Source organism: Puma concolor, chromosome E4 (genome assembly GCF_028749965.1).
Source record: "Puma concolor isolate L17-30 chromosome E4, mPumCon1.1.hap2, whole genome shotgun sequence".
Taxonomy (NCBI): Eukaryota; Metazoa; Chordata; class Mammalia; order Carnivora; family Felidae; genus Puma; species Puma concolor.
Genome location: NC_141683.1, coordinates 5,495,970 through 5,513,520, shown reverse-complemented (window position 1 = coordinate 5,513,520; position 17,551 = coordinate 5,495,970). Strand labels below are relative to the sequence as shown.

The 17,551-nt window shown below is 57.5% G+C and overlaps 1 protein-coding gene across 2 annotated transcripts; it reads left to right on the top strand.

The window, feature by feature from the left end:
• The first annotated feature begins 104 nt into the window (after window positions 1–104).
• ARHGAP30 (Rho GTPase activating protein 30) lies at window positions 105–16,512 on the top strand. Of its 2 annotated transcripts, none has more exons than XM_086694001.1 (12): window positions 105–476; window positions 5,967–6,069; window positions 8,270–8,410; window positions 9,301–9,383; window positions 9,542–9,649; window positions 10,213–10,340; window positions 11,080–11,251; window positions 11,330–11,433; window positions 11,519–11,596; window positions 12,142–12,543; window positions 13,490–13,755; window positions 13,848–16,512. In XM_086694001.1, the coding sequence occupies exons 5-12, from the start codon at window positions 9,576–9,578 to the stop codon at window positions 15,477–15,479; spliced, it is 2,856 nt and encodes a 951-aa protein (XP_086550127.1). In that variant the 5' UTR covers window positions 105–476; window positions 5,967–6,069; window positions 8,270–8,410; window positions 9,301–9,383; window positions 9,542–9,575; the 3' UTR covers window positions 15,480–16,512. The 2 variants fall into 2 exon arrangements, with proteins under 2 accessions (XP_086550127.1, XP_086550126.1); XM_086694000.1 differs by having other exon boundaries at window positions 239–476; window positions 8,266–8,410.
• Window positions 16,513–17,551: the final 1,039 nt, after the last annotated feature.

Here is a 17,551-nt window from a genome sequence, read left to right as displayed (position 1 = left end):
GGCTGCCTCCCCCACCCCAGGCCCTGTGGTTGCAAAGATGCTCTAACAGGAAGCGGGTTTGAGGAGCCACACGGCTTCCTGCTCCCCCAGGGCTGAGCAGGGCCGGAGGGGCGAGTGCCAGCCTGGGCCACGAGACACAGCTTCTTGCCAGGGTCCTGGTGGCTTCCTCTTCCACGGCCGCTTCCGTGTGGCCGGGGCCCCCAGAGGCGTGAGCTGCGGCCCGTGGCCCAGGCCACCCTCCACCCCGCCCTGGTTCGGAGCCCTGCCCCCTGGGGCCGGGCCAAGCCCAAAGACTGGCTTGGGATCCTATGGGGGACCGGTAAGGCAAAGGTCTTGGGGGGCAGAGAGGTGGCTGGGCCAGGACCTGGGGGCTCCAGCCATGAAGTCTCGGCAGAAAGGGAAGAAGAAGGGCAGCTCCAAGGAGAGGGTGTTTGGGTGCGACTTACAGGAGCAGCTGCAGCGTTCCGGCCAGGAGGGTAAGGAGGTGGCTCAGGGCTGCTGTTGGGTGGGGGGCCCGGAGCCTCTCCAGCCCGGTCCGGCCTCAGGGACGGAGGCAGCTCCCAGGTGCCCGTGGCGAAGGGGCAGTGGCTCGGGGTCAGTGCCCAGGCGGCTGTCAAGCAGGCGCGGCAGGAAATGTGGCTCGGTGGCAGAGGAGACAGGGGAGCCCCCTTGTGTAACTACCTGTGGGTGGGGAGGCCGGAGAGCTGGGAGACCGAGAGGCGTAGGCAAGAGAGAGGGGAAGGCATCACTGCTGGGGACGGGAGGCGGCGGGACAGGGCCAGGGCCAGGGGACGAATGGCGAAAGGGCCCATGGACGGGCCTTGGGTCTGAATGAAAGGGGACAGGAGAAGTGTGTCAGGGGAGTTTGAGGGTGGCGCTGGGGCGCACGGGGGTTTCCTGGTTGGAGGAGAGCACCCCGGGGCCCTGGTCGCAGGGCTCGGGGCCCTCTGCAGCCTTGCCGGGCCGCAGGTGAGGGTGTGGGTTGGCATCTCCCTCTGCCAGTCTCTGTGACTCTCCCTGTGCAAAGGAGGAGCGGGTTTGGGTTGGGAGTGGAGGGGCGAGGGCAGAAGCGGCTGAAATGTGGGCTGCGGAAAGGGTCAGAGAGATGCCCCGAGGCTGGTCGGAGGGCAGGGGTGCAGGGTGCAGGGAGGTGGGTGTGGGGCCTGTCGGCTGCCTCCCTGAGTTCCCTGGAGGGGCTCAGAAGCCAGGAGGACGGGGGCCCACTCTGGGCTCATCCCCGCATGGAGTGGCCACTCACAAACTCCGCCTTGATTTGAAATTGAACACAGGTATCCCGGTGGCCCAGCCCAGCTTGTTTGTGCCCCTCTGAGCTCCTCCCAGAGAAGGGCACGATTTCCACCCCCCCACCCTACCCCACCCCAATCTGTCATTTCCTCTTCTCCGCTCTGGGTTGTGGTGCCTTCAGTCCGGGAGGGCGATGGTGGTTCCCGGCTCATTTCCTGCTCTTAGCCCCGCCCCCTCATCCCCAGACACCTCCTTCCCCTTTTCTCCTCCCCCAGGGGCCCCCATCCCCACCGGCCTCCGTTCAGGGAAACCCAGGGCCCCAGAGAGTCTTAGCTGAAGTCCCAAAGGCTTTGCTCTGCCTTTCTCTTCTCACCGTGAAGAGCCTGCCAGCACAGGGCTGACTCCTTTACAAGGGATTCCTCTTGAGAATGATGACTTCTGGGCCAAGCAAGGGCCACGTGATCCAATGGGGCTGATGTGCTTCAAGTTCTCTGCAAACCCTCAGTTCAGTCTCCTCATCCTGGGGCTGCCCTTCCCCGTGGCCCCCGCCAGTGCCATGTTGAAACATGGAACCCCCAGCCGGCCCAGACCCCACTCCTGTATCCCCTCCTGGCCTGTCTGCATTCCCAGCAGGTGAGGGGCATGTTCTCTGGAAGGTTGCTGGGGCCTGGTCCTAGTGAGACCCAGAGGAGGAGAGGAACACCCCCTTCCCTTCCCCAGCACCTCACCTGAGCCCAAGGGTGGAGTGATCTCGGGCACCTCTCCCTATCCACCCCTTCCCTGGGCACAGACAGGTGGACAGTGAAAGGTCATAGAGAGGCTGGTGATGGCTTCTCTCTTCAACCCAAGACTCACGGTCTGTGTTTCTGCTTCATTTATCCTCCCTGAGGATCTTGGTTTTTCTCCAACTGTCTTCACTCCGTCTCAGCACCCTCTCCCAGCTCCTTGCCCCGGGGGCCATCTCTTCCTTCCCCAAGCCCTACCTCTACTGAGTTCTTTCTTTTCCTAACGTTTATCTCTTTGCTACCCTGGTCAGGTAGCATTTCTGATCCTCGAAGTCTCTAAATTCTGGGCCCTCCTCCCGGACCCCGCCTCCATTCCCCGATGTCTCCAGCCCTTGACTCCATCACCTCAGCCCTGTCTCTTACTTTCGTCTCTGATGCCATGGCTCTGATCTCTATTTCCTTGACGCTCCCTCCCCCCCCCTTGCCTCTCGGCCTGTTATCTCTCCTTTCATCTCCATGACCCACCTCCTCCGTGGCTCTGACTCCTTAGGCTCTCTAATACCTTCTTTAAGGGCCTTTTCTGGAGATTCAGAATCAACAGAGAAGGGCAGGATGGGGAGGATCTGGCTTGGATGTAGTTCATGTCAAAAGGACCTAGGCCTTGGGTGACAGCGGACTATCTATGAGTCAATGGAGTAACATGGCGGCCAAGAGAGTTGGTGTGGCACTAGGCACCTGAGGAGGGTCCACCCCATTTCTTCAGTGCTGGGAACCTGAGGTCAGGGGGCCCTGGCAAATGGGCACAGGTCGTGGAAGGATGGATGGTGAACTGTAGGGCCAGGACTAAGGTGAGGCAAGAGAGGTGACCAAGGCGCAAAATTTAAGGAAGCCCTCGACCTAGGGCCACCACAGTACCCAGGGTGCCCCTTTCTTTTTCCCTCCCCCTTCCTTCCTTCCTTCCTTCCTTCCTTCCTTCCTTCCTTCCTTCCTTCTTCCTTCCTTTCCTCCTTCCTTCCTTGCTTCCTTCCTTCCTTCCTTCCTTCATTCCTTCCTTCCCCTCCCTCCCTCCCTCCCTTCCTTTTTTAAAAAGTTTACTTATTAATTTTTTTAGTACTCTCAATGTGGGGCTCGAACTTATGACCCTGAGATCAAGAGTTCCATGCTCTTCTGAAGGTCGTGTTTGTGCACAGTTGGCACTTGCACAGCTCTAGGAATGGGTGCTTCCGTAAATTCCGCACCTGTGCCTTCCTTGTCTCACCCAAGTCCTGGCTCTGGGGTGGGGGTGGGGGACAAAGGGTGTGGACACCAGGCCACATGAGGAGGGTTTACAATAGTGAATAATGGGTTTATTGATTATTTCCTTCATTCTATATTTCTCTAATTAATTACTTCATCCCACCAAGAACTTGGCGTGGATGATTCCAAAAGCTAACACTTTACAACATAGAATAAAATGACTGAGGGAATTGGGTTGAAGGGGGAATGAGAGGAAGGTCAAGATCCGTGCCCAGAAGCGCGTATCGGGTGATTCTATACGGTTTCTAGATGCGGGCTCTGAGCTTCCTGGTAACTAAAGAGGTGAACATAATCAGGTCTAAGACTCATAAAGCCCAGAAGGAAAAAAAAAAAAAAAAACAGATGGCTGAGGAGAGACAGCTTTTCGTGACACTGACACGGGAGAGGGATTTCTCTGGAAAGTCTCGGTGAATCGAACTTAGTGTTTTGTCTTGGGCAATATTCTCTAGTTCAACCTCCAGGGGATGTCAGTCATCCTCATACCTGATGGCTTTCTTCCCCAAGTCGTCAATACACCACTATTGAGCACCTGCTGTTTCCACACCGTGCTAGATGCTGGGGAACATGTCACTGGTTTTCAGAGGTGGAGACACAAAGGAAAGTAGTGATAACGAAGTGTGGTAAGTGCCACGATACAGATACAAGCAAGGGGCTCAGAGTTGGAGGTGATCTTTGCGGCGTGTTTTGGCGAACGCATCGGAGTTCACCCATCAAAGACAGAGGGGAGGGTATTTCCAGTCAAGGGAACGACACGAGTTACGGGGCCAAGGCGTGTTCACGGAGCAGCAAAGAGCCGGATCCCAGGGCTTGTCGGAGAGGCAACCGGAACCGAGGCTGGGAGAGCAGCTGGGCCCGGCCTTTGCAGGGCCTTATGCACCAGGCTGAGGGGTTTCTATTTTATCCTCCATCTGTAGGCCGAGCAGTGAAGACTGGGCTGAAGCAAAGTGTTTATGGAGCAGAAGATTTAAGGCAGGGAAAGCTTTCGCAAGAGAAACCTTCTGGAGACAGGGTTTCACACAGGGCGTTGGAAGGTTTCCCGAGTCTGAGATATCATGTCAGAAAACATGAGGGATGTTGGGGCGCCTGGGGGGCTCAGTCGGTTAAACGTCCGACTTTGACTCAGGTCATGACCTCTCGGTCCGTGAATTCGAGCCCCGCGTCGGGCTCTGTGCTGACAGCTCGGAGCCTGGAGCCTGCTTCCCATTCTGTGTCTCCCTCTCTCTCTGCCCCTCCCCCGCTCATGCTCTCTCTCTCTCTCTCTCTCTCTCTCTCTCTCTCTTTCTCTCTCTCTCAAAAATAAATAAACATAAAAAAAGAAAAAAGAAAACATGAGGGATGTCAAAATCAGTAACATTCTGTTTGGGCCTCAGAGAGGGTGCACACACACACACACACACACACACACACACACAGAACCGGTCGCACTTAGATCTTGTCCTTCAGGAGCTTACGGTCTGGCAACAGGGGAGGGGGCCCAGGGTGGGAAAGAGAACGCAACTTTTGGCACCCCTGGATGGGAATCCTGGCACTAGCTGGTAATACGGGGCCCTCGTTACTTCTCTGACCCTCTGCAGAACGGGGACTAGGATACCTAATGCACAGAGCTTGGCACATCGCTGCTTCTCTCCTGCACCGACCTGTGTGCAGGTTTGCCACGATCTTGTGCGCCTTCCTATGACCTATGACAGACCTACTACGCACGCGCTGGCCTCCTGGCTTGACAACACTCCCCGTCAGCCCTGCGCCTTGTGGGTCCGGACAACTCATGCTGCTTCATTTTCTATAGAGTGTTAAATAAGTGTACTTTCCTTGTTTTTTTAAGTTTAGGTATTTCCTTTGAGAAAGAGAGAGAGAGAGAGAGAGAGAGCAGGGGAGGGGCAGAGAGAGGGGGGAGACAGAGAATCCTAAGCGGGCTCCGCACTGTCGGCACAGAGCTCGATGTGGGGCTCGAACGCATGAACCGTGAGATCGTGACCCGGGCCGAAATCCGGGGTCAGACCCTTCATTGACTGAGCCACCCGGGCGCCCCTAAATAAATGCACTTTCTTTTTTATTTTTTTTTTTTTATTTATTTTTTTTTTTTTTTTAAATTTTTTTTTTTCAACGTTTATTTATTTTTGGGACAGAGAGAGACAGAGCATGAATGGGGGAGGGGCAGAGAGAGAGGGAGACACAGAATCGGAAACAGGCTCCAGGCTCTGAGCCATCAGCCCAGAGCCCGACGCGGGGCTCGAACTCACGGACCGCGAGATCGTGACCTGGCTGAAGTCGGACGCTCAACCGACTGCGCCACCCAGGCGCCCCAATAAATGCACTTTCAAGACCTGTCCTTTTACTCCGAGTCTCCTTCCAAGCAGACTGCTGCCCCTTCGAAGATTCTGGGGTCGCAGCTAGTAATTACAGAGAGACAGATTTCAGCTCAACAAAAGGCAGAACTTTCTAGCAGCAGTGGGCGGTCTGGACAGGCAGTGTGCTCCCCCCTCACCTGGGGGATTTTCGCAGAGGCTCTGGACCCAATGGACGGAGAGACCGGGGGCCGAGGCCCTCTGAGACTCCTTGCGACAGGGGGCTATTCCGCGAGCTCCGCCTTCAGTCTCCCCAAACCCCCCCGTCCCCGATGCTTCCATTTCTCAGATCCCCTGCGGTCTCTGTCCTCCCAGACCTGCTGATCTCTCTTCTCTGTGTCGTCTGTGTCCCCAGTGCCACAGGTGCTGAGGAGCTGTGCAGAGTTCGTGGAGGAATACGGGGTAGTAGATGGGATCTACCGCCTCTCGGGGGTCTCCTCCAACATCCAGAAGCTCCGGTGAGTCAGGCAGGGAGGGGAGGGCTCCGTGGGCCAGGAGGGGCGAGGGAAGCGGGGAGAAGGAAGCGTGGACTCTGGAGTCTCCTCAGGAGGTGCGTGTCTCCACTCCCATACACGCCCACCCAGTTTTAAAAAATTGGATATAACTCATACACCATAAAACTCACTATTTAAACATGTACGACGCAGGGGCGCCTGAGGGGGCTCAGTGGGTTGAGCGACCGACGTCGGCTCAGGTCATGATCTCACGGTCTGTGGGTTCGAGCCCCGCGTGGGTCCCTGTGCTGACAGCTCGGAGCCTGGAGCCCGCTTCCGATTCAGTGTCTCCCTCTCTCTCTGCCCCTCCCCCCCCCCTCAAAACTAAATAAACAAAAAAAATAACACTAAAAGTAAATACGTACGACTCAGCGATTTTTAGTGTATTCACAAGGCCAGGCATGCCACCATCACCACTCATTCCAGAACATTCATCAGCCCCCGAAGCAGTCGCTCCACATTTCCCCTTTCCCACAGCCTCTGGCAGCCACGCGTCCACCACCTGGCTCCGCGGGCTCGCCCGTTCTGGACGTTTCATACAAACGGAACCGTGTTACGTACCCTTTTGTGTCTGGCTTCTTTACGTGGCGGGTCTGCAGGGGCTCGTGCATGTTGTCGCACCTGCCGCTACTTCATCTCCGTTTCCGGCTCGACCGCATTTGGTTCATCTGTACATCGACCGATGGACAGTGCGCCTCTTGGCTGCGAGGAACAGCGCGGCCGCGAACGTTTGCCCACCGGCCTTGGTGCCGACGGGCGGCTTCAGTTCTCTGGGGTAGACACGTGGGAGCGGGCTTGCTGGGTCGCATGTCGAACTTTTTAAGGAGCTGCCGGACCGTTTTCCGTGGCCGGGCGTCAGTTCACACCCCCAGCAGCCGGGCACGAGGGCTCCAATTTCCCCGCATCCCGCCGGCCATCCCAGCGGATGTGAAGTCATGTTTCACCTGGGTTCGCATCTTCCCTAACAGCCAATGACGCCGAACATCTTGTGTGCTTCTTACTCCCTTGTAGATCTTTTTATTTTTTAATTTTTTTGAGGCTTAGTTATGTTTGAGAGAGAGAGACAGAGACAGAGAGACAAAGTGTGAGCAGGGGAGGGGCAGAGAGAGGGAGGCACAGCATCCGAAGCAGGTTCCAGGCTCTGAGCCGTCAGCCCAGAGCCCGACGCGGGGCTCGAACTTACCAGCCGAGCTGTGAGATCCTGACGCAAGCTGAAGTCAGATGCTTAACCGACTGAGCCACTCAGGCGCCCCTCCCTTGCTCGTTTTGTTTTTGTTTTTTTAAGGTTATCCATTTACTTTTTGAGAGAGAGAGAGAGAGAGCCCAAGTCGGGAGGGGCAGAGAGAGAGGGAGAGAGAGAGAGAATCCAAAGCAGGCTCTGTGGTCAGTGCGCAAACCCGGATGCAGGGCTTGAACTCACGAAGCCATGAAATCACCACCTGAGCCGAAATCAACAGTCAGATGCTCAGCTGACCGAGCCACCCGGCCACCCCTCCCCCCACCTCCCTGCCTGGCTCATTTTTAAATTGGGTTATTTGTTTCCTTTGAGCTGTAAGAATTCTTCACACGGTCCAGATACTAAACGCTCCAGCAAATCTATGCTTCGCACATGTTTTCTTCCATTCTGTGGGTTGTCCTGGCTTTCGTGACACTGTCCTCTGACGCCCAAAAGTTTGTCACGTGACGCTCCGTGTATCTGTTTGTCCTTTGGCCGCTTGTGCTTTTGGTGTCTTATCTGAGAACCTGTGGGCTGACCCAAGGCCACGAAGAGTTACACTTACGTTTCCTTCCAAGAGCTGCGTCCCCTCCACCTTTTCACGAGCCCAGAAGCCCGTGCAGGCGCACCCCTCCACCCTTACTGGCTCGGACGCCCCCCTGCCTTGCCGCTCACCCCCTGCGGCTCCATCCCCGACGCGCGTCTCCCTGTGCCCGCACGCACGGGTCCCTTTCCCTACCCACCCGGCCGCCTGCACACCCCCCGGGCACCGCGACAGGTGCACCTGCGTCTGCTGCTCACGGACACACACGCCCCAACGTCCTCCTCCCAAGTCCCGAGCCTGCTGACCGCTGACCCTGCCCGGACCCACCCGCACAGCCCCCGCCTCTCCCACTGACCCCCCACCCCCCTTCCCCCACTCCTCACACTCCGCACCTCCCCAGGCAGGAGTTTGAGGCAGAGCGGAAGCCGGACCTGCGGAGAGATGTTTACCTGCAGGACATCCATTGTGTCTCTTCCCTGTTAAAGGCCTACTTCAGGGAACTTCCAGACCCTCTGCTCACTTACCGGCTCTATGACAAGTTTGCTGTGAGTTGAGAGGCCGGGGGGGGGGGGGGGGGGGAGAAGACGAGGCTGAGGGCTGATCGTCCTGGCGCCAATGTCCCAAGTGGGTGTTCAACGGCCAGACAGAGTGCTGGCGATCCCGAATGACAGAGACCACGTGAAAAGGAAGACACCCCCCCTGACAATCTCCCCCCTCTTCTCTTCACCTCCCCTCCTTCCCTTGGGGCCTGCGGCTCATGCACGGTGCAGGGACGAGGCTGGGGGATGTAGAACCCAGGCGGAGAGCAGAGGGCCCTGGGAAATCACCTGGGCCAGAGCTTCCCTCCATGGGAGAGAAGGAGAACCCTTCTTAGAAGTCAAAACTTGTCCCGGAGCGCGCCTCCACCAGCGGACTGGATGCTGGACAGCTTTTGAGTGAGGGAACGCAGGACAAAAATGCTCTCTTGAGTTCAGTAGCATTTAAACAGTGAGTTGCATTTTGTCGAGCACGATAGGGTTGTAGGAGCGGGGAGCAGCGGCCCACGCAGTTCAGCCCACGCCGGCCGGACCGCGTGGGCGCAGGCCTCCCTGGGCACCTCGGAGTAACTCCACGGCCCCTGGAACACCCGCAGGGAGGGACCACGGAGGTATTCCTGTACCGGAGCGGCACCGGGGGAGGAGGCCAAGGCAGAGAGGCAGGGAGTTGCTCGAGGTCGCAGAGCTATGGGGTGGCAGGGCTGAGATCCAGCAGCAGGTGCCGTGGGCCCCGAGCTCTGGGCTCTGTCTGCTCATCACGTGGCTTCCGAAGAGCTGGGCTGAGGGATGGGGTGGGGTGCAGCACAGGCCGTTTCCGTCGGTTGGGCTCAGTGCTCCGAGGAGTAAGCAAGGGCGGCGCAGGCCGGCTGACCCGGTTCTTGAACCTTCCTCCCCACCAGGAGGCCGTGGCAGTGCAGTTAGAGCCGGAGCGTCTGATCAAGATCTTCGAGGTGCTTGGAGAACTCCCTCTCCCAAACTACAGGTGTGTGGGGTTCCTCCCTCCCCAGAGGGCCGCCCCACGCCCCACGCAACCCTGGGGCCTCGATTTGTCTCTTCCCTTCCGGCTCCCAGACCTCAATCCTACCCCGGCCCTGGGCGTCCCCTGTGTGACCCCCGGCCCACAATGCCCCCCTTCTGCAGGACCCTGGAGTTCCTCACGCGGCACTTGGTACACATGGCCTCGTTCAGTGCTCAGACCAACATGCACGCCCGCAACCTGGCCATCGTGTGGGCCCCCAACCTGCTGAGGTGGGCACATGTGCGAGCAGCCTGGGGGGGGGGGTCCTGGCAGAGCCCAGTCCCCAGAGGCTGCCCCAGGAACGGGCGTGGCTGTGGGGGTGCCCTGGGGAGGGGGGGGTGGGGCCTCCTAGAGCCCGGTGAGAAATAGGGGGTTTCGCAATTACGTTGAGCGGGACGGGACTTACCCACTGGACACGAGGACTTGTGTCTTCTGGTGCCGTGTCCCCGAGCTCAGAGTCCTTGTTGAAGGTGTGTCGAGCAAACGTCTCGCGGTCTATTGGAGATCTGGCCTGTATATCACCCCCCGTGGTGTAAGGCAGACTATGAGAAGTCCTGAGAGTCATTATAACGAGGCACCCTCGCGTGCAAAGGTTAGAGATGAATTCTGACGGGAGTGAATTCCCAGAGGGCTTCCTGAAGGAAGACATTTGAGGCTTGAATCACGCATGTGGTTTAAGAGGTGGGGACGAGGTTAGGGGCACGCAGGGGAGGGGGGGTGGGGGTATTTTTAGGGAGAATTCAGACGGGGAAGTGTGGTGGGGCTGGAGGGGAGTAACTCCACGTCTCCACAGGTCTAAGGACATAGAGGCCTCGGGCTTCAATGGGACAGCAGCCTTCATGGAGGTGCGGGTGCAGTCCATTGTGGTCGAGTTTATCCTCACGCATGTGGACCAGCTCTTTGGGGGCGCTGCCCTTTCCAGTGAGTGTCCCTCCCAGCCACCACACCACCACAGTCTGTCTGGGGAGTCATGTCAGGGTCACAGAGGGCCTCAGAGGCCACCTCGTTCAGTCTCCCCATTTTGCAGATGAGACAGCTGAGACTCACAGCTGTGGTCACGTGGAGAAGATCCTGGAGAGGTGATGGCCTAGTCCGTTCTTGAGCAAACCTCTCCTGCATAGCCTGACCTTCTAATCACCATCCTGGCTCTCGGGGCCAGTGACCGATCATTCCTACCCCAGCCCACCTGGCCGGTGTGCTGGGATCTCCTGACCCTTGTCCCCGAGGACGCCCTCTTGAGGAGCCCAGACCCAGAGGGTCTGTCTCCCAAGACCTCTGAGTATATCCTTAGCCTGGCGGTTAGTTGGTGGGTGGGAGGGTTCTACAGGGAGCTGAGGCCCTCTTTCAACTCTTTTTTTAAAAATGTTTATTTTATTATTTATTATAATTATTTATTATTAAAAAATTTTTAATATGTATTTATTTTTGAGAGCGAGAGAGCGAGACAGAGTGTGAGCAGGGGAGAGGCAGAGAGAGAGGGAGACACAGAATCCAAGGCAGGCTCCAGGCTCCGAACTGTCAGCACAGAGCCCGACGCGGGGCTCAAACTCACGAACCGTGAGCTCATGACCTGAGCCGAAGTCGGATGCTCAACCGACTGAGCCAGCCAGGCTCCCTGTCATCTCTGTTCTTGGCTGGCCAATTCCTCTTCTTTCCCTAGGTGGTGAAATGGAGAGTGGATGGCGATCACTTCCAGGGGCCCGGGCATCAGGCAGCCCCGAGGACCTTATGCCCAGGTCCCTGCCCTACAATCTGCCTAGCAACCTGCAGGCTGGTGATGGACCCCCGCAGATACGGCCCTACCACACTATCATTGAAATTGCGGAGCACAAGTAAGGTCTCCTTCCTGGCCCTCCTCCCCGACACTGACCGCCAGGCTCCAACCCCAATGATTTCTCCATTCCTTCCAGGAGGAAAGGGTCTCTGAAGGTCAGGAAGTGGAAATCTATCTTCAATCTGGGTCGCTCTGGCCATGAGACCAAGCGTAAACTTCCGCGGGGCGCTGAGGACAGAGGTGAGTCTGGAGGGACGTAGTGGGGGGGGGGTGCTCTGCTGAAGGCGAGCAGGACCCTGGCCCTACAAACATTCATGTCTTGCAGAGGACAAATCCGATAAGGGGACTTTGCGGCCAGCCAAGAGCATGGACTCACTGAGTGCTGCGGCTGGGGTCAGTGATGGTGAGTACAGGTGTGCACGTGGTGTGTGTGTGTGTGCGTGTGTGCGCGCGTGCATGCAGAGGCTGGCGAACACCTGCGTGTGCGTGTGTGGGTGTCTCTGCAAGGGAATAGCAGTGTTACGGATGAGACAGACCATTGTGTGTGCACTGCTGCGTGTTTGTGTGTCTGTACACGTGGCTGTGTGCTCGCTAATTTCAAAGAAAAATATACACGTAATGAGTGCTTATTATACACCAGCCACAGTACCCGATGTTGGGTTTACAATAGTGAGTTGATCATCTGATCAACAGGTGTGTTCAAATGAGCGTACAAAGGGGGAGAGAGCGGGGTGTGGGTTTGTGGGGGGGAGGCAGGGACGGCCGGAGGGACGGAGGGGGGGGTTCCTAAGTGTCACTGTGGGAGGTTCGCAGCGGTGGCCAAGGGAAGCCGGGCCCGGTGCCTTCCAGGCTGTCCTAACTCTCAGGCTTGAGAAAGCAGGGCCCGCTCTCCAGAGCCTTCCTGAGGTGTCCGGGCCCCTTTGCCGCCCTGCGCTCTCTCCCGCACAGAGCCGGAGGGGCTGGCGGGACCCAGCCATCCCCAGCCGAGCGCGTTGCTGCAGGACAGCTTGGAGAATGACTCCGGGGAGGCGGCGGAGGGTGACCGGGAGCGGGAGCCGGAGGCGCTGGGCGGCACCAACTCTGAGCCTGGCACGCCGCGGGCCGGCCGGTCGGGGATCCGCGCTGGGAGCAGCAGCCGAGCAGAGCGCTGTGCTGGAGTCCACATCTCGGACCCCTACAACGTCAACCTCCCACTGCACATCACCTCCATCCTCAACGTGCCCCCAAACATCATCTCCAACGTCTCCTTGGCCAGGCTCACCCGAGGCCTTGAGTGCCCCGCCCTACAGCCCCGGCCAAGCCCTGCCTCCGGCCCGGGTCCTGGCCCCGGCCCCGGCCCCGGCCCCCCAGGTGAGGCCCCGGGGATCTCCCAGGCCTGGGAGAAGGGACTAGAATTCCAGGCTGAAGCTCTGATGCAAGGTATCTGTCCTGAAAATGGCAGACGCCTCAGTCCTCAGGCTCGGGGTGGTCACCTTCGGCTGCCTCCCTGACTTCCGGGTTGGGGGGGGTGGGGAATCCAGTAATATTATCAGGTTCTGTGAGATCCACAGAGAGAGGACCCCCGGCAGTCTTCAGATCACTGATGTACGCGAGACTGGGAGTCCGGGTCAGACTCAGACAGTAGGGATCACGGAGTACAAGGCGGGGCTATATAATAGATGCTGGTGACAATATAGGATTAACACTAATCGTTAACATGTATTGAAGGTTTACTGCTTGCCATGTGCTGTGTTAAGGACTTTGCAGGCATTCGCTTGTTTTCTTCTTTTGCGATCTTATGACGCCATCACTGTTGCTGTGCTTCTGTCACAGCGGTGGGACTGGAGACCTAGGTTAAGCTATTTGCCGTTGAGTTAGTTCAGAGGTTCTGAAGTGTCACTGATGAGAAGTATTGAGGCAGCACAGGGCAGCGGGGAAGGACTCGGGCTACAGAGTTAAGTAGACTTGGGTTCAAAATTGGGCCGTGCCACTCACTGTTTGCGTGACCTTGGACAGATCTCTCTGGGTCTCGCTTTCCTCATGTGTAAAATGGGGATAAATACCCTACATTATGGGGCTGTGTCGTGGGGGGACAAAATAAGACAGCGCACTGTAAAACGTACAGGATGGTGCCTGGCACCAGGCGGGAGCGATAAGCCAGTAGGTAGGGATGCTGGTCTGAAAGCATTGGCCACAGGCCAAATCTGTGCCGGGGGCGTTGGTCCCGATACGGTAGCAATGCTAGGAAGATCCATTTTGTAAAGGGTCGAGGCTGGTCTTGACCTGTGTGTTCCTGGGACTACCTTTCTCTCGACAGATGAGAAGTTGGAGGCAAGTTCGGCCGCAGGTCCCCCGGCTGACTGTGGCCCGGCGGACGTGGCCCCTGCCCTGGAGGACTGCCTGTCCCAGGAGGTGCAGGATTCCTTCTCCTTCCTAGAGGACTCAAGCAGCTCAGAGCCCGAGTGGGTGGGGGTGGAAGATGGGGAGGTGGCCAAGGCAGGAACTGCAGGAGCAGCCTTCTCCCCTGGGGAGGACGACCCTGGGATGGGCTACCTAGAGGAGCTCCTGAGAGTCGGGCCTCAGGTAAGAAGGAGCTGTGCTGGGTTTGGGGGTGCTGGGGAGGCCAGAGGGCGGACAGGGCCCCCTGGTCCTGAGCCACGGTGCTATGCCCGCAGGTGGAGGAGTTCTCTGTGGAGCCGCCCCTGGATGACCTGTCTCTGGATGAGGCACAGTTTGTCCTGGCTCCCAGCTGCTGTTCCCCGGACTCTGCGGGCCCCGGGCCTGAAGGAGAAGAGGAGAGTGGGGAGGATGTCTTCCTGAGTGCCTACGATGACCTAAGTCCCCTTCTGGGGCCCAAACACCCAAACTGGGAGGGCCCAGGGAGCCTGGAAGAAGAGGCAGCAGGATGCAGGGGACAGGGGGCTCCAGGGCAGGCTGAGGGAGAGCAGGCATGCCGGGAAGGTGGGGAGGACAGGGAGGCTGAGCCTGAAGGCAGATGGGACGTCCCAGAGGAGGCTGAGGGGAGTCCGGAGAGCGAGGTGGAGGATGGAGAAGCAGGTGAGGGAGGAGGGAAGGCTGGGGAAAGCCGGGAGATGATGGTCAGTGTGAAGGAAGGGGGTGGGGAAGAGCCAGAGGCCAAGGGAGAGGAGTCCCGTGGTCAGCAGGAGGAGGGCAGTATGGAGGAAGCTAAGTGTGCGGTGGGAACAGGAGGAGAACAGGGTAAAGACGAGGAGAAAGAAAGGAAGGAGAGAGGGGAAGAGGCTGAGGAAGCAGAGGAAGCCCAGGTACAAGCCAGAAGGGACCCGGAGTGCGGGGCCCAGGAAACCCAAGTTGCCGAGGGGAGCTGGGAAGCTGTACACAAACAAGAGGCTGACGGAGGCAGAGAGGACGAGGCCAAAGGACAGAAGGGGCCTGAGAACCAAGGGGCAAGAGAAGCCCAAGGAGGTGGTGAAGACGGCAGAAGCCCTGAAGCAGCAGCTGAAGGAGGAGCAGGGAAGGTCAGCAAGGAACAGGAGAGTGGGGACGGGGAGCGTGAGGGAGACCAGAGTGCTGGAGGTGACCGTGTAGAGAAGGACGCCCTTCCTGAAGGGTCACACGCAGAGCCCCTGGAGGTTGGCAGTGCCGAAGAGGGCAACCCCCAGTCCTCTGAGGCAGAACAGGCGGTCCCGCAGCCACCCCGGCCACAGGAGATGGAGCCCGAGGGGCCGCTCGGTCCAGAGGGCTGCAACCCGTGTCCCTGTCCTCTTGGCTCAGCTGGTGGTGTGGGCATGCGCCTGGCTTCCAGCCTGGTTCAGGTCCAACAGGTCCGCTCTGTGCCTGTGGTGCCCCCCAAACCACAATTTGCCAAGATGCCTAGTGCGATGTGTAGCAAGATCCACGTGGCACCTGCAAACCCATGCCCGAGGCCTGGCCGGCTTGATGGGACTCCTGGGGAAAGGGCTTGGGGGTCCCGAGCCTCTCGTTCCTCTTGGAGGAATGGGGGCAGTCTTTCTTTTGATGCTGCTGTGGCCCTGGCCCGGGACCGCCAGAGGACTGAGGCTCAGGGAGTTCGGCGGACCCAGACCTGTACGGGGGGTGGGGACTACAGCCTCATCCCCAGAACCTCCCCGTGTAGTGTGATCCCTGCCTATTCTCGGCCACTTAGCTGCCTGGAGCTCCCACCCGAAGACACAGAAGGGTCTGGACACCGGAGTCGGCTTAGTCTGCCCCCCAGGGAACCCCAGCCCCCCGACCCTCTTCTGTCCCCCCAGCGCCGATCATATGCGTTTGAAACACAGGCCAACCCTGGGAGAGGTGAGGGACTGTGAGTAGGACCACAGTGCTGGGCAAAGGGGACAGTAAGTTGTCTTGAATCTCCAGATTCCCAGACCGGCTGTTTCTCCCGCAGCCTGAGCAGCTGAAGTGTCCAACACCATAGGCTTTGACCCTCCAGCTTCTCTTTTCCACTATGGGAAGCATTGCCTCCGTTGGGTTTTACTTGAGCTTGTCTCGGACACAAAGCACTTATCCCTTAGGATATTCCCAAGAAAGTCACCGAGATCCTGTTACCAAGGAGCGGGGTCATTGGTCAAGGGGAACAAAGAGTAGGCAGAAAACTTAAGAGGCTTCTCAAAGTGAAGAATGAAGAGGAAACTCCAGCTAAGTTCCTGCCTCCTCTGGGGCTGTGTACTTCCCTTCATGGAAGCCCAGGGTGGAGGAGGGGAGGGTGGGGCCAGGTCAGAGGCTATCACACATCAACACTTCTGAGTTGCCCACCCTTATTCTGCTCTTGGACCCTTGGGTACCTCCTGACTCTCCTAGCTCCAGATTAGGAGAACCATGTCGAGGAAGCTCTCTGAAGTCCTCAAAGTGTGTTGGAGGGACTGGACTGGCTCCCTCTCCAGCATCCCCACCCTCTGCCTCCAGTCACCTTTAGGAAGAGAGATCTTCTGCAGATCTCCCTGGCTTCTCCTTTTTCCTTTGGAATAACTTCCTCCTATTTCAAGGAAGGGGAATAGCGTAACTCAGGCCCTGGGACTGCTTCTCCAGACAGGCTGGGGCCATATGTTCCATCCTAGTAAGAAGCAATCTCAGGGGGCGCCTGGGTGGCGCAGTCGGTTAAGCGTCCGACTTCAGCCAGGTCACGATCTCGCGGTCCGTGAGTTCGAGCCCCGCGTCAGGCTCTGGGCTGATGGCTCAGAGCCTGGAGCCTGTTTCCAATTCTCTGTCTCCCTCTCTCTCTGACCCTCCCCCGTTCATGCTCTGTCTCTCCCTGTCCCAAAAATAAATAAATGTTGAAAAAAAAAATTTAAAAAAAAAAAAAGAAGCAATCTCAGAATAAAAGTTGTACTTTTATACCTACACAGTGTGAAGCCTCGTTTTTTTTTTTTTTTTTTTTAACTAGAGTCTTAGGTGACGGGTATTACATTTTCGTATTTGGCAAGATGTCTTCTTGCTGTTGTTGTTAGGGTGCTCTTCCTCAGTTGTTGTCATGGAGACCTGTGGCTAGAAACTAGAGCTGGGTTCATGGTGGTCAGGAAATGGGGAAGAGAAACTTCTATTTACATAATGCTCATCATCTACCAGTAAAGGCGAGGTATTCTACGAGCGTAACATCTATACCCTTGATTTTACTTAGTCCGTATAATGATTCGGTAAGTTTGGTATTGGTGTCTCCATTTTACAGATGAGAGAACTGAGGCTAATTAAGTCAAAAGGCTTGCCAATGTTCTCAGCGGTAAGAAGCGGCAGAGGCAGGTTTGAGATCCGAGTTTGTCTGGCTCCAGAGGCTAAACTCTTCTGGTCACACCACACTTCTCCCAATCCATTAAGAGTAGGTCTTAACCAAGAAGGAATGGGAACCAAGATCCCTCTCACAGAAACGGAGGGCCTCACAAAAACTGGAAGTTCTGGGGGGGTCTTTGGGTGAGCAACTGCTGACGCTACTACAAAGGAATATACCCAAATCTATCTTCGTCTCCACTGGGCAGCAAAAAAGCGTCCCGACCCAAGATGGCCTCCCAAGTAGCCCTTGTTAAAGATGGCGCCTCCGTCCGACGTCTCTCCCTTGATCTAAGCCAACCTCCCTCCCTTCTGCCCCTAAAAACGCCTTGTCCAGCAGAAAGATGGAAGCATGCATCAGTCGTCTTTCTCCCGTTCTTGCCGAATGCCACAAATACTCCAGTGTTACTCTCCGCGGACCCCAGGAAGTGACTTCTTCTTTGCCCCGGCGACACCCCCACCCAACCGCTTCTTTCCTCAAACGGGAACGACCGGAAGTGGGGCCGCTCAGAGCCTGGGCGGGTCGAGAGAGACACTTCCGCCCCTCAGCAACATGGCCGCAGGCCGGGAGTGCGCATGAGCAGCCGTCCATGGAGCTCTCCGAGTCCGGAGAGGGAGA

Bases quoted from the DNA above. Each gene is read 5' to 3' on its own strand.
- ARHGAP30 (XM_086694000.1), top strand. From the start codon at position 380: ATGAAGTCTCGGCAGAAAGGGAAGAAGAAGGGCAGCTCCAAGGAGAGG. The intron at 6,070-8,265 runs GTGAGTCAGGCA...GCACCTCCCCAG, and splicing joins TCCAACATCCAGAAGCTCCG to GCAGGAGTTTGAGGCAGAGC. The intron at 12,544-13,489 runs GTGAGGCCCCGG...TTCTCTCGACAG, and splicing joins CCCCGGCCCCGGCCCCCCAG to ATGAGAAGTTGGAGGCAAGT.